The sequence below is a fragment of the Polyodon spathula genome, chromosome 41 (assembly GCF_017654505.1).
Source record: "Polyodon spathula isolate WHYD16114869_AA chromosome 41, ASM1765450v1, whole genome shotgun sequence".
NCBI classification, from domain to species: Eukaryota; Metazoa; Chordata; class Actinopteri; order Acipenseriformes; family Polyodontidae; genus Polyodon; species Polyodon spathula.
In genome coordinates, this window is record NC_054574.1 from 2032446 (window position 1) to 2048204 (window position 15759).

The 15759-nt window shown below is 41.8% G+C and overlaps 2 protein-coding genes across 4 annotated transcripts in view; one reads left to right on the forward strand and one right to left on the reverse strand.

Moving 5' to 3' along the window:
• Window positions 1–1234: 1234 nt before the first annotated feature.
• Window positions 1235–15759, reverse strand: part of LOC121305051 (general transcription factor II-I-like) — a 70859-nt gene continuing 56334 nt past the window's right edge. For both annotated transcript variants that reach the window (XM_041236569.1, XM_041236568.1), the window contains exons 20-33: window positions 14309–14492; window positions 13019–13077; window positions 12261–12353; window positions 12040–12105; window positions 10031–10214; window positions 9372–9424; window positions 8279–8353; window positions 7178–7243; window positions 6495–6578; window positions 5364–5547; window positions 4713–4741; window positions 4316–4357; window positions 4176–4217; window positions 1235–2733 (exon numbers count right to left, since the gene is read on the reverse strand). In XM_041236569.1, coding sequence (XP_041092503.1) covers window positions 2687–2733; window positions 4176–4217; window positions 4316–4357; window positions 4713–4741; window positions 5364–5547; window positions 6495–6578; window positions 7178–7243; window positions 8279–8353; window positions 9372–9424; window positions 10031–10214; window positions 12040–12105; window positions 12261–12353; window positions 13019–13077; window positions 14309–14492 — 1208 coding nt within the window. In that variant the 3' untranslated portion in view covers window positions 1235–2686. The remainder of the gene's footprint in view (window positions 2734–4175; window positions 4218–4315; window positions 4358–4712; window positions 4742–5363; window positions 5548–6494; window positions 6579–7177; window positions 7244–8278; window positions 8354–9371; window positions 9425–10030; window positions 10215–12039; window positions 12106–12260; window positions 12354–13018; window positions 13078–14308; window positions 14493–15759) is intronic.
• On the forward strand, window positions 10222–12029 carry LOC121305053. Of its 2 annotated transcripts, none has more exons than XM_041236570.1 (2): window positions 10222–11687; window positions 11733–12029. In XM_041236570.1, the coding sequence occupies exon 1, from the start codon at window positions 10232–10234 to the stop codon at window positions 11504–11506; it is 1275 nt and encodes a 424-aa protein (XP_041092504.1). In that variant the 5' UTR covers window positions 10222–10231; the 3' UTR covers window positions 11507–11687; window positions 11733–12029. The 2 variants fall into 2 exon arrangements, with proteins under 2 accessions (XP_041092504.1, XP_041092505.1); XM_041236571.1 differs by having other exon boundaries at window positions 11846–12029.

Consider the following 15759-nt stretch of genomic DNA (forward strand, 5'->3'; position numbering starts at 1 on the left):
CACATGCAATTGATCCCTTAGAGATTAAGTGGGCGTGCACAAAACTGTACCATAGAGATTATTAACAAACAGATAGGGAGGCAGTGTGGTTCTGTGGTTAAAGAAAAGGGCTTGTAACCAGGAGGTCCCCAGTTCAAATCCCAACTCACTTGATGTGTAATCCTGAGCAAGTCACTTAACCTCTTTGTGCTCAGTCCTTTCAGGAGAGATGTTGTTGTGACTCTTCAGCTGATGCATAGTTTACACACCCTAGTCTCTGTAAATTGCCTTGGATAAACAAATAATAAAGATAGGTCATGTAGAGGCCTTCTGCAGCACCCGTGTCTAAAATAACCATTATCTACATTATTTTATTTAATGTATTTTATTGAGATGCGCAAATAATTAATTTGACAGTGAGTCCAGCAGAGCTGCTTGAATACATGTTAACATTTACCAACTTTCCTGGGTAATACTAGAATATGATATTATTACCTGCAAGATGGTGGCTCTGTACACACAAATAACCTGCTTTTGTTTTATTTATAAAGACTTACATGTAAAATGTTCTTCAGAAGAATTATAAACGCAATCGCACTACTGAATGCATATATATATATATATATATATATATATATATATATATATATATATATATATATATATAAAGAAAGCTATTTACAACCCTATTTTCGTGAGACATGTTTTACTGTGTTGACACACTGAAGTAGGACAGCAACCCCGCTGGTCAGTCATTTCTACTGTCAGAGTGACAAAACTAACTGTTGGAACATTTCCTTTTTTAAAGCTGCAATGTGCCACTAAATTGTGCAAATGTGCTCCAAAATTGTATTAATTGCTGACTTTTGATATGGTACATTCTTCCATAGTCGAGCCTTCCTTTATCAAGAAAGAAGACCATATTGATTGTCCAGTTTGTTTAACATTACGTTGCAAAGTTAATCTGTCATGGTTTGTTTATTTTTTATTCTAAAGGTCACTGATATATATACGACTGTGATGATATATATATATATATATATATATCTATATATATATATATATATATAATATAGATATATAATATATATATATAATTCAATATTTTATATATATATTTATATAATTTTCGAAAAAAAAAAGCTATTTTTGGAAGAAGACGACACAACTTTGAAAGAAAAGTAAACAAACACAGTCCAGTTGAACTGTTATGTTCAAACGAACATCCTTCTACAAACTGTTGCTACTATGGGATATTTTGTTTTCTGTTTCTGAGGAGAGACGCTTACAATAATTTTCTTGCTTAAATGACACATACAGAACGAGCCTAAAGAAATGCATCAACGTAACAGGAATGTTAAACAAAATGAAGGTGAGCCCTGTGCTGTTAAACCTCCACACCTGGAAATATTCACTAAGGCATTGGATAATTGGGTACAGTTGATGCTGACCTCCCTTTCATAAGCTTTACCTATACAGGCTTTGCCTTGCCTCATAGCATTGTGCCAAAGTGATGTAATGTACAGGGTGGGTTATACAGTACGTGATGCAATGTACAGGGTGGGTTATACAGTAAGTGATGCAATGTACAGGGTGGGTTATACAGTAAGTGATGTAATGTTACAGGATGGGTTATACAGTACGTGATGTAATGTACTAATGTACAGGGTGGATTATACAGTAAGTGATATAACGTACAGGATGGGTTATACAGTCACTTGATACTCAACAAGAGAATTAGCTTTTTGCTTGTAGAGTTGCCACAAGCCACACAGGAACCCTCACATAGTTCCTCTTGGTCACCTATGGGCCACAGTGGAAGTCACGACAATGTGGAGGTTGTACCTACCAAATATCAGGGCTCTGTGCCGGACACATTTTCTCCACCACTGTTGTTTGGATACTTGCCACCAATCCCTGCCTTAACCAGGACCAACCGAAAGCTTTTGTCTTGTCGGACAAAAACTTGGGACTCCTTCAGTTTTAATGACTTCTAGTAAAATGCAGGAATCAAGTTTTGCCTTTTGAAACCAATGTACTTACACAGGAGGATTATTGAACAAAATCTTTGTTTTCTGGCTCAGAAATCTCTGCATTTCATTCCCTTACTTCAGATAACATGTCTTTCCGATAGCTGTGTTTTGTTAAATGGCATCAACTAGCAAAACAAATAAATAAATGGTCAAGGTACACAAACATCTTAAAAGGAACTTTTTGGTGTCTTGATCTGCTCAACCTAATAAATCGGTCCTGACCAGATTTAAGCTAAATAATAATAATAATAATAATAATAATAATAATAATAATAATAATAATAATAATAATAATGAACTAAAGTTTTCAGAAGACTTTGGCTAAAGTACAACTACTGTATATAGTGCAGATCGTGGGTGATTTTCACATTGATGATATTCAGATTTCAAGTTTCTTTTTCTGTGGAAATCTCTACAGATTTACAGGTCATCTTCTAATTCTACTTTAGCCCTGTCTTACCCACCAGTGGCACTGACTGTATTCTATCATCAGACAATGTACCTCAATGACAGGATAGCAGGTACTCGAAAAATAACACATCACATAGAATGCAATCTTTTGGTACAAAATAGAAAATCGCAGGTTTGTACTGAAGGCAATGTTGTTGTACAGGTATATTAGACCACTGATAAATGACTGGAAAGCCATGCTGTCTGTAACACCCCCAGCTTCATTAAGATCCTCTGTGTTCGCAACCCCGTTCCAGACTAACAGTGCTACCTGGGAAGACAAGGAAGGCAGTGAGTAGCACAGCACACAACTTAAAACAAATAACACACTCTCACAACACAGCACACAACTTAAAACAAATAACACACTCACACAACACAGCTAAGCAACTTAAAACAAATAACACACTCTCACAACACAGCACACAACTTAAAACAAATAACACACTCTCACAACACAGCACACAACTTAAAACAAATAACACACTCTCACAACACAGCTAAGCAACTTAAAACAAATAACACACTCTCACAACACAGCACACAACTTAAAACAAATAACACACTCTCACAGCACAGCACACAACTTAAAACAAATAACACACTCTCACAACACAGCACACAACTTAAATAACACACTCTCACAACACAGCACACAACTTAAAACAAATAACACACTCTCACAACACAGCTAAGCAACTTAAAACAAATAACACACTCTCACAACACAACTAAGCAATGTAAAACAAATAACACACGCTCACAACACAGCTAAGCAACTTAAAACAAATAACACACTCTCACAACACAGCTAAGCAACTTAAAACAAATAACACACACTCACAACACAGCTAAGCAATCATAAGTCCTGCGGGTAAACTGTAAGAAACAGCCTGATTTTCAAGTTGCTTGTCTATCAGGAGAAAAACACCTAAAGCCAGATCGAAGGTGATGAAACCTCTAATTAGACAGACAGACTTAGGACAGAGGGTAGGAGACACTTCTTTACACATCCTCTTGAAAAAAAAACTAAACGAAAAAGCAATGAGCTTCACTGAGGAACAGGAAGGCATCTGGATCCAAGTCAGTAGCATACAGTACACCCATCAGCATCGTGACCCTCCTCTCACAGCATGCAGAAAACACATGACATTACAGCAGAAAAGTGTAATAGTATAATGATGTGTCACTTACACACAGTACATTTAAGAGGAGATTTCATTTGAAGCTGCCCAATTATTTTACCCCCAATTTTTGTTCCCTGCAATAAGCAATTCCCCACACAGCTTCCTCTTCTACACCCAGGAACTCGACAGCGGATGTCAGCCAGCTACCGGCATCTGGAGGACAAAGGCCAGCCCTGCAGGTGTCCGTCTGAGCTCACTAAGCGCCTGCCTGGTAGGGTCTGCTGTAGTGTGCAGAAGAGAAACAGCCTAACGGTTTTCCCTCCTTAACTTGCGAGAGCGCCAGAGCCATTGAGACGCTCCCTGAGGAATCCCCAACGAAGACATTGAGACGCTCCCTGCAGAATCCCCAACGAACACCGGCAACGTCGCACAGCCAGGATGTGAACCTGCATTCCCCTGACTGTATGACTCACCCTGCACACCACACAGCCAGGACGTGAACCTGCACCCACCTCACTGTATGACTCACAGGCCAAATCTGTGTAACTGGAAATGGAATGGAGAAGGACAATCCAAGTGGATTCACCTTGTGCTGAAGGCATGCCTGCTTTGCTCTGTTCAATCATTCCTGCAAACACATGAGACAAGCGCACCGTTAAGCAATAGCATCTCCAGGGCTCTCATAAAGAAAGCTGCTATTTTAATATCTGTGCTCTGTAGCTTTACCTTGCACTGCCGGAGAACCTATCTCACTAGAACCCACAACTTCTATGAAGAAAAAAGATGAAATTGTATATTAATTTACTATCAGAATATTAAAATCAGAAACGTTTCAGTGCTGGGTAATAGTAATAGCCAATGGTAAATGTCCATAAATTCATAAAGTAGTTATTAATGAATACAGTAGTTACTATTAATAACAGACTGATGAAGCAGAGTGCATAGAAGGCTAAACTATGAATGAATGCAGTAAACATTCATGCCTAATCTTTACTTTTCAATAAGACTGTAGGACACTGCAGCTTTAAAAGCCGTGTCTCACCAAAGCACAATAAACTCAATGAATGCTGACCTTGCCTAGAATCTCTGCTAGTCTGTGATAAAAGAACAAGTTAATACTTACGACTGCTGACGACAAGTCCAGGGAAAGGCCTATGGGAAACACAACGATCACGTTACACAGTGGCACACTGACACGGACAGCCTGGCCGTTTCTGTATCACTATCACCTGTTCAGTGCCCATGATAAGAGATCAACTGAAACTGTATCAATCACCTTTAACATGTTTGGTGCCCATGATAAGAGCTCAGTTGAAGACACTGGTAAATCTATTCTTGTCTACATTGCACATTCGCACTGATCTGTATTTGTAACACAATAATATTTTTCTTTGTTTGCACTTTCTCCTGAAAAAAAGGGATGGGGTTATTGAAAGTGTGTATAGTTATTAACAGCATCAACTATTAAAAATCTGAAAACTTACAGTCCAAGCAGACAAATGTTTTGGCAAATGCTTTCATCACAATAATGATCTAATATAAATTGTAACATTTGTAGTACTGCTATTTAAAGAGATAGTACTTGATAAACCGTTTGCATTTTTAGATGTCATTTCTTACTTGTTTAATACCATGTTACAATGGTTCTTTATCAGATGTGGACACATTACTGTTTATCACAAATGGAGGTTATTTTCAGAAACACATGTTACACAGTGAACCTGGATGATCTAAGCCAGTAGTTTGGAGTAAACAGGATTTTTTCTGGTGCTACCGTATGACGGTGAACTTGATAAAGTTGGCCGACTCCAGGATCATCCTCATGGAGGAGATGTCCAGGTAGCTGGGGGCCTTGAAGGCCACTCCGGGGGGCATGCCATCCACCACCACACAGCCCGGGTTAGTGGTGATCTTCCTGTAGGGCACCTTGACTGGGAAATCCATCCCGATCGCCTCACCTGCCAAGGAACACAGTGCTCTGTCAGGAGCACAGATCTACACAGCACCCTGTCAGGAGCACAGCTCTACACAGCGCCCTGTCAGGAGCACAGCTCTACACAGCGCCCTGTCAGGAGCACAGCTCTACACAGCGCCCTGTCAGGAGCACAGCTCTACACAGCGCCCTGTCAGGAGCACAGCTCTATACAGCGCCCTGTCAGGAGCACAGCTCTACACAGCGCCCTGTCAGGAGCACAGCTCTACACAGCGTCCTGTCAGGAGCACAGCTCTATACAGCGCCCTGTCAGCAGCACAGCTCTATACAGCGCCCTGTCAGGAGCACAGCTCTACACAGCGCCCTGTCAGGAGCACAGCTCTATACAGCGCCCTGTCAGCAGCACAGCTCTATACAGCGCCCTGTCAGGAGCACAGCTCTACAAAGCACCCCCCCCGTCAGGAGCGGAGATGCACAAGCAATTTTCTAAGCAATTTTTTTTGGCAACTCAAATTGACAACTCGAGTTGTCAAAATTCAGTTGTCAATTTTTGTACGTGCTAATAATATTGCATTTTCTAATCACCTGATTGCACTCTCAGTTGTGCTAGGAAGTACGACTACAGACAATTCTGTATAGATTCTGAATAGATTCTCTGAAAATTTTCTGAAGACCATTTCAAGTTGCTTTAGTTCATTATCCAACAAAGGGTTTTTGCATCATCAAAGTCAGACTAAAGGTTAGAGTAAGAGACTAAGACAACTAACACAATTGTGTTCTGATGTGCTGCTTGAGTTAACTGTGACCGACTACATTTTTTTTGTGTTGTTGGTTTTTTTAATATTGTATTTTATTTTTGTCGTGCTGAATTTCAAAGAACAATCTTCAAAAATGGTTCCCATTATTATCCTCGCTGTGGTTACATAGTCAAACAAAAATGAAAACAAAACCAAATGCGATCGTCCGCCTTACCGAATTTCCTGCTGAACAGGTCGTTCACCTGCTCCCTCAGCTGCCGAGCTCTCTCCACCTTGGACAATCTCTCGCTCTCCGTATCTGAAAAATACCAAACCCTCTGAGTCTTTACGAAGGGACTGAGCAACTACCATACTGACTAACCTGGAGAACTAAGCATCATCACAGAGAAGGGACTGAGCAACTACCATACTGACTAACCTGGAGAACTAAGCATCATCACAGAGAAGGGACTGAGCAACTACCATATTGACTAACCTGGAGAACTAAGCATCATTACAGAGAAGGGACTGAGCAACTACCATACTGACTAACCTGGAGAACCAAGTATCATCACAGAGAAGGGACTGAGCAACTACCATACTGACTAACCTGGAGAACCAAGCATCATCACAGAGCAGCTGAAAATCCTATAATGTGTGTTCTGTGTGATTCTCTATTGTTGTTTCTGCTTCCTTTGTTATTTGACAAGCTTACTAAGCATATCAGTGCAGCACTGTGCACTACAATGGGACTGGGAGGGTAGCTGCAGCACTGCACACTACAGCTGCAGCACTGCACACTACAGCTGCAGCACTGTGCACTACAATGGGACTGGGAGCAGAGCTGCAGCACTACACACTACAGCTGCAGCACTGTGCACTGGCAATGGGACTGGGAGGGCAGCGGCAGCTCTGTACCTGGGACGGTCACTTGAATGATATTCAGGTCCTCCATGGCCAGTGCTGTACTGGGGCCTCTTTTACCTGGAACACAAAACTATCTCAGGAATACAGACAGCGAGCCTGGTTAACAACAGCTTCCACAACAGATACTTTACATTACTGTCAGCGTGTTCAAATCAAACTTCCAAACACTGGAGGACATGCTTCGAACACGCCCACTGCAAAAACAGCACTCACACTGCATCAAATCAAACACCAGAGCGAACGACGAGAAGTATTTCTTAGTGTTGAAATGAGTTTTGGTTCCCTGGGTTGGGTGTGGTCTCCTGGTCTCCAATGAGAACGTGTGAAAACCTCTCAATGGTCCTATTAGGAGGATGAGCGATTGCTGCTTATTGCACAAATCAGTCATTAACGATGTAGTTTCTATTACTATTCCTACACTGTTGAGTGCTTCATCGTAGGGGTGCAACACTTCATTGTGATCCCATCAGTCACCATGCTTTCTGTGCACAATGCATCGTATTGTAATAGAGGTATTGATCGTGTGTATTGTGGAAAAAGCACAAGATAGCGCACTGCAGTTTACCAAATGGTCCTTGAATGAGGAATATGTTTGTTTCATAGTTCATATATTCTCTTTTCTGTATCCCATTTCATTATTTGTCTTTTAACAAAATTATCCATCATTAACTGACTCATTTGATCTTATTATGCATCATAGAAGTAGCCTATCGGGACCATCACATGTATTGTGACACATTCTGTATTGAGAATATCATGATGCGTGCTGTATTGAGACATCACTGTATCGTCACACCTCTGAAGCATCAGGTTCCCCCAAAGAAGGCTTGATGTTAACCATTAAGTGCCATTGTCCTCATTTGATGACAGGCTACTTTGTAATTTTTTTTAGCATTTTTAACTGGCGTCTACCTGTTATTTTCTCTTTAACTATATTGTTAATTATTTTGTTAACTGCAAAGGTTAAGTCCAATGCATCAAATTACATAAATACAGTGTTCTGATTTTTTCAAAGAAAAAAATATTTTGGGCTACAACAGCACTTTTTCAGCAGCTGTAATAAATCACATTGGCTGTGCAATGATAGCATACCTGATGATGCTGGAATTTGAGCCGTTGTGGGTTTTTCTGTTGCTGTTAAAGCTGAGGATCCAAAGCTTGTCCTTGCTGTTAATTAAAAAAAGGAAACAGGTATTATAAATTGTGGCTGCATTTCTAGATACTTAATAAATGCACAACATTACATAATAATACAATTAAAACACTTATACTACATCAAAGCCACGCCTTGATCTGCCCAGAGGGTAAAACAAAGTGGTAATACAATGTATGGAAAATAAAGCATGCTTAACAAGTTTAATTGAAATAATTCTCTTTAGCAATGTGGGAACAAATTTGAATTTGAAGAAGATGTAAGGGAAAAAAAAAACGTCACTGTTTGATATCTCAAGACTTGTTGTATAAAGCTGCATATGAAGACACTACCTCAAAGCACGTGGTCTGTGTCATCAATATCAAAAGGCTGTGTTAAAACAGTTACTAACAATAAGGCTGTATTTTTTCCAGGATTAGCACAGATTTCACAATTTCTGTGAAATTGACTATTGCCGTGAAATATATAGTTCCTATTTATTTACACCTAAAAATGAACAGAGCAAACGTTTGCCTGACTGAAGCACTGCCTGTTACACTGCATCTAGGAACAGGGCAACTGGTTTAGATTGCTTCCTGTAAATAATTGAACACACTGAATAAAGCTGTATGATTTCTTTAAAATCTCAAATCGACCAAAAAGACAACATCTGCACCACAGATCGGAAATACTTTTGCTAAAGATCGCTCTGCCAGCACAAGAAGGGGGCATTTCACGTGGCTGTTATTTTTACATTGATTTATGTTTTTATTGTGTTTGATAATTCACTGATGAATACAGAAATCTTTAAAAGGTTTAGCATTTACTGTTTCTCAGGTCACCAGTTAAATATTTAGGAACATCAAATAATAAATCAATTTTGAATGCGACAATGTTATTTTTTTGTTTTTCTACAATAAATATTATGCTTAATCATGACATATCTTGAAATACCTATTTTTAGAACGTGACATTTTTTACTGTGAAAGAAAACATCCAGGCATAACAATGCCGTCCTAGAGAGAGCGTGCGGGCGTTCTGTTTTTCACTCACTTATGGGACGGTTTGCAGCTGCTTCCTTCACGGCTGCCTCAAACATGTCAGGCCTGCGAAACACAAGTGAAGAGCTTGGTGAGTGGAGGAAGGGTCTGGCTGCTCGAGGATCTTCTGTCCCAGAACAAGAGGACTCCTGGAGGTCCCAACGACACTTTGGATACCCATTCAATGTACAGCTAGGGCCAAAAGTTTTTCATCACCCTATAGAATTAACAAATGTTGCTTCATAAAGTCGGACGAAACCTGCTGAATAATGTTACGCTAACATACTGAATTACACACCACTTTGTAGTTTTCCATATTTTCCATTTCTAAATCGAAATAGTGTGATACTAGTATGGCTTCCGGAAGACTTTTGTGGTTTCTTTGATTACATGATGTTAAATAAAAGATCTAAATTATGTTCATACAGTTTAAAAAAAAAAAATGTATTATGTCTCAATCCTACAACTGTAGGTGATCCAAAACTTTTGGCCACAGCTGTGCAAAAAAAAAAAGGTTCTTTCACTGTTGTGGTGAAAACCTTGTGAAATGTACAATATACATACTGTACACAAGACATCTACTTGAATTCACGGTATGAAAAGTGATGTTTGCCTGTTGTGGTGAGAGACACATAGACGTCATGGTAACGGCAGTGCTGACTGCTTTCTTACTTGCTGATGACGAAGGTGATCTTGGCCTTGTTGCGCAGGATCTTCTCAAGCCGGGGGATGCCGAAGGTGGACGGCCGTCTGAAGGGCACTCCGTCGGGGAGGCCCAGCACGTAGAAATCCCCGGGGAACGACTCAAACAGGACGTACGGGACTTTAACTGGCTCAGCCAGGCCCAGGGCCTCCGCTGAAACACACAGCATAATGAACCCACACAGCCAGACTGACCCCTGCAACCTGCACTGCTCAGGTAATCACACTATAATGAACCCACACAGCCAGACTGACCCCTGCAACCTGCACTGCTCAGGTAATCACACTACAATGAACCCACACAGCCAGACTGACCCCTGCAACCTGCACTGCTCAGGTAATCACACTACAATGAACCCACACAGCCAGACTGACCCCTGCAACCTGCACTGCTCAGGTAATCACACTATAATGAACCCACACAGCCAGACTGACCCCTGCAACCTGCACTGCTCAGGTAATCACACTACAATGAACCCACACAGCCAGACTGACCCCTGCAACCTGCACTGCTCAGGTAATCACACTACAATGAACCCACACAGCCAGACTGACCCCTGCAACCTGCACTGCTCAGGTAATCACACTACAATGAACCCACACAGCCAGACTGACCCCTGCAACCTGCACTGCTCAGGTAATCACACTACAATGAACCCACACAGCCAGACTGACCCCTGCAACCTGCACTGCTCAGGTAATCACACTACAATGAACCCACACAGCCAGACTGACCCCTGCAACCTGCACTGCTCAGGTAATCACACTACAATGAACCCACACAGCCAGACTGACCCCTGCAACCTGCACTGCTCAGGTAATCACACTACAATGAACCCACACAGCCAGACTGACCCCTCCAACCTGCACTGCTCAGGTAATCACACTACAATGAACCCACACAGCCAGACTGACCCCTGCAACCTGCACTGCTCAGGTAATCACACTACAATGAACCCACACAGCCAGACTGACCCCTGCAACCTGCACTGCTCAGGTAATCACACTACAATGAACCCACACAGCCAGACTGACCCCTGCAACCTGCACTGCTCAGGTAATCACACTACAATGAACCCACACAGCCAGACTGACCCCTGCAACCTGCACTGCTCAGGTAATCACACTATAATGAACCCACACAGCCAGACTGACCCCTGCAACCTGCACTGCTCAGGTAATCACACTATAATGAACCCACACAGCCAGACTGACCCCTGCAACCTGCACTGCTCAGGTAATCACACTATAATGAACCCACACAGCCAGACTGACCCCTGCAACCTGCACTGCTCAGGTAATCACACTATAATGAACCCACACAGCCAGACTGACCCCTGCAACCTGCACTGCTCAGGTAACTTTGAAAGAGGTTTTACATCCATTTTATTCCCTCTTACTATTAATCCAATCTTATTACTGAGTCGCTGTTCACAGACCATGTGACTTTAGCACTGGAAGACATGTAGTAGGGGGCTGGTTGGAGGACAGGTAGTAGCAGGGGGCTGGTTGGAGGTAGGTAGTAGCAGGGGGCTGGTTGGAGGCAGGTAGTAGCAGGGGGCTGGTTGGAGGTAGGTAGTAGCAGGGGGCTGGTTGGAGGCAGGTAGTAGCAGGGGGCTGGTTGGAGGTAGGTAGTAGCAGGGGGCTGGTTGGAGGCAGGTAGTGGTTGGAGGTAGGTAGTAGCAGGGGGCTGGTTGGAGGCAGGTAGTAGCAGGGGGCTGGTTGGAGGCAGGTAGTAGCAGGGGGCTGGTTGGAGGACAGGTAGCAGCAGGGGGCTGGTTGGAGGCAGGTAGCAGCAGGGGGCTGGTTAGAGGACAGGTAGCAGCAGGGTGCTGGTTGGAGGCAGGTAGTAAACTATGGATGAATGTGGTATCACAATGTTGCACTTATAGAAGGCACAGGCCCTCTGTTTGACATATCACCCAATCAGACTGCAGCCTGTGATTTGTGGACAGCCAACACAGCTAAACTACACCTACCACACTTCTCACTGAACAGTGTCTCCACTTTCTGCTTCAGGTCAGTTATTTTGGCGTTCCATGCCTCTGCAAAAGAATACGAGGAACTCCGTTAACTGAAGAAGACTGTTGAGGATACAGAGTAAAGCAATAGTAGATGGCACACGACCCACGCAGGATACGGGTTTGGCATCCATGCAGGATATGGGTTTGGCATAAGGGTTAGTTTTAGGGCGACTTACCGAAAGAGAACTCCCTTCCTCTGGGTTTGAAGGGGGTGTTTGAGCCATTCGTCTGGGCGAGGGTTGGAGCAGCACCTTCTTGATTAGTAGCACCTGCCAGTGAACCAGTGGAAGAGATGCAGTTACACCACACTAACCACCCCCTTAGAGACATGGAGGGGTCAACAAAGGTGAAACACACATTGTGAGCACACTTGAGAACACTGCGCTGTTAGGTGGGAGGATGTTTTCCAACTCAGAGGAACAAAGAATTGATAAAGTGGGGTACATTTGAACCTGTGTAGAAGAGATGTATGTTCTATGTCTGGAACAACACTGTAACTCATGCCAGGAAATTGACAGTGTTTAGATATTGTTAGGAAAACAGAGTGTAAGCAGACTTCACAAGTGCAGCTTCACACATACGCAGTTAAGCAAGATACATAAGACAGGCAGTGGAAAGCTATCTCCCAGAACATTAGGTAACTAACTTTTGTTTATAACTAGGTGCTACATTTTTGTGTCCAACGATAAATGTTTAAGCTATATGTGTGTAACTTTTTTTTAAACTGACAGGCATGCGTGCAGTTTGAAATCGTGGTTGTGTTGACTGAATGATACTGGGGTGGCTCTCTAGACTCCCAGTGGTCGCAGTTATATTTATGCTGTGCACGCCTGCCAGTGCTGTGTCTGATTTGAGCTTGTGTTGCTATCCCCCCCACTTCATGAGCACTAAATATCACAATCACTGCAGGCAGCAAAAGTAACAGATTTCTTACCTTCTGTATTGATTTTGTCTGCTAAACCGGGAGGCAAAAATGGAATTACCAGATCAGGCCTGAAGCAAAAAAAAAAAAAAAAAAAAAAAAAAAAAACCCTTTACTAAGCAGTAAAAGCTGACGATGCCTGACACTAAAATAGTGTGTATGCCTAACACTGTGTGTGCCATGCTCACAATATAAATGAGATGCTAGCTGTGTATGGAATTAGGAACCAAGGCTGGACCAGACATGCGCTTATAAAGTTACAGGCTGACTGGCTGATTAACCTAGTTTGCATATTGTAATGGACTGAGCACCCAATGCAATGGGAAGGTCCTGATAAAGTATGCTTAAAATATTGAAAATAGCTAAAAAAAAAAAAAAAAAAAAAAGACACAATATATTTTTCAGTTTTAGTTGTTGGGGAACTCTGTGGCTTGCTGAACCCGTACCGTGCCTGGATAAGCTGCATCTTTTATCAGGTTTGACAGCACCAGGGAATACCCTTGGGCTGCTTCAACACTCACTGTGACAATCCCGGGATAACACAATAGGGGGTTGGCAGCAGAACCTGGAAGTTCAGAACACCACACTTACAAACTGTTAGTGCTGCACTTGCTTGGTCATTTCACCTGAGTACCAATGAATTGTGATACTTTCTTTACATGATCTATCATATAGTTATAAAGGCATCGTGACGACACAAGACCAGCACAACATAGGTCATTGCAGTTCTTGAATGAAGGATATGTGGGTTTTATTGCTGGTATGAATACGCACTCTCTCTATCCATTGAATTTTTGTCCTTTAACAATGATCATCTGATCTTTCTGTGAATCACACGAATACCCTATCATGACTAAGGCTGGATTCTTTTCATGGTTATCCAGGATTTCCCTGAAATGTACCCATTGCCGTGTGACATGTAGTCACCCTGTGAAAATTCTCATTACTGAAAGAACAGTGTGAAATATACATAAATACACATTTCCTAAAAATGTCTTCAATGAAAAAGACACCAGCTGAATCAAAGATGGGAAATATTTCTGCTAACGATTGCTGTCCAGTACAAGAAGGGGGCATTTCACATGCCTGTTGTTATTTATACACATATATGCATGTTTTTATTTTGTTTGCTAATTCACTGATGGTGAAAGTAGAATGTCTTCAAAAAGGTGAACATAAAAAACCCCCAAATATTCTACAATTTTGCATTTACTGTTTTTCTGTTTTACTGTTGGAAGTGCCAAGCAGATTCCTGCATTCATTGTGTTAGCTTCAATGACTTTACACAGAGCCTGGGTTCACCTCTTGACCACGAACTTGACCTTCGATCCGCCCCGTACGATCCTCTCGAGACGGGGGATCCCGAACCAGGTGGGGCTGCGGAAGGGGATCCCCGCGGGCAGGCCCTGCACGAACAGGACGTCAGGGTTGGACTCGAACACAGGGTAGGGCACCTTGACTGGCTCCAGCAGACCCAGCGCTTCAGCTGAAAGGAAAGAGGAGAGCCTCTAATATGAAGTGTTCAGTGGCTATAATTGTATCAGGGGGCCTGCTCTGTGCTAGTGAAGCTACTACAGGAGACAGGAACAACTGTGCTGTAACTGTAAGAACAAAAGCTGCAAGAACAGAAGTTTTGCATTACATTGAATTTTACGATTGAGACGTAAAAAAACCCAGAAACACTATATGAAAATAATATATAGACTGGAAGCCATAACAGTAGTACACTGTTTCATGTTAGATTTTGAAATGTCAAATGTTTCCATTTTTGGCTATGTAATTCAATATGTTAACATAACATTATTCAGCAGGTTTCATTCGATTTTAAGGAGCAAAATTAGGTTGCTCTATAGGGTGATGCAAAACTTTTGGCCAGAGCTGTACACTTCTGTGTGCCCAACAGAACTACACATCTCCATTTTGATCATTTTTTAATGCTTGTGAAAGGATACAAAAAATTCACTTTTTATCATTCTAAAAAATTTTGATCTGTGGAATTTTGTCGAGTAACTAAGTAGCTCAATGTCTTTTATTTAAGCTGCTTGTAGAACACTCAGTGTGTCAATGATGCGTCGTTATGAAATTCTAAGTGTGGTTGGTGCTAACAGGTTCCATGTAACAGGAGAAGTGGGCTGTACAATCCTTCAGCAGGTGTGCACTATCTGTTCCTTAGCAACGAGGTTACATTGGGCTCTCCTTGTTTGTACAATGTCTGTAAAAATCATTCTGTTTTGATATCTGACCAGACAAGAGCCACTGCAAATAGACGAGTCCAGGACATCAGCTGCTGGTCTACTCAGTCCAGCTTTCTAACCACTCAGCTCCAATTCTCTAACCACAGTGCTGCACAACCCCCTGTGTAAAATAAACAGCTGATTATCGTTAATGCGAATTTCAAGGCACCAGCAAAAAAAAAAAAATATCACTAATTCGTGTTGTCAGGAATCTAAGTCACATGCATACTGTCGGTTTTTATTGAGGTTATAGTAACACTGAAATCAAATTTCAATTACAGTACAATGAAAAGTATACATTTAAAAGTACTCTACATTTTATTGTAAGTAAGTGAACTTTTGAAAAGTACACATTGCAAATGAACTGCTCTTGAAACCTGCATGTCCCATTCTGATCACAGGCGTTTTAAACCACTAAAGCAAGGCGTTCTCAACATCAGGGTATTGATCAAATCAGAAACACTAACGATTTGCACCCACAGCCTGCTGCTCATCAGCCTGTATTACTGTATGCTTTAG

Coding starts and splice junctions, on each gene's coding strand:
- LOC121305053 (XM_041236570.1), top strand. CDS start 10,232: ATGAACCCACACAGCCAGACTGACCCCTGCAACCTGCACTGCTCAGGT.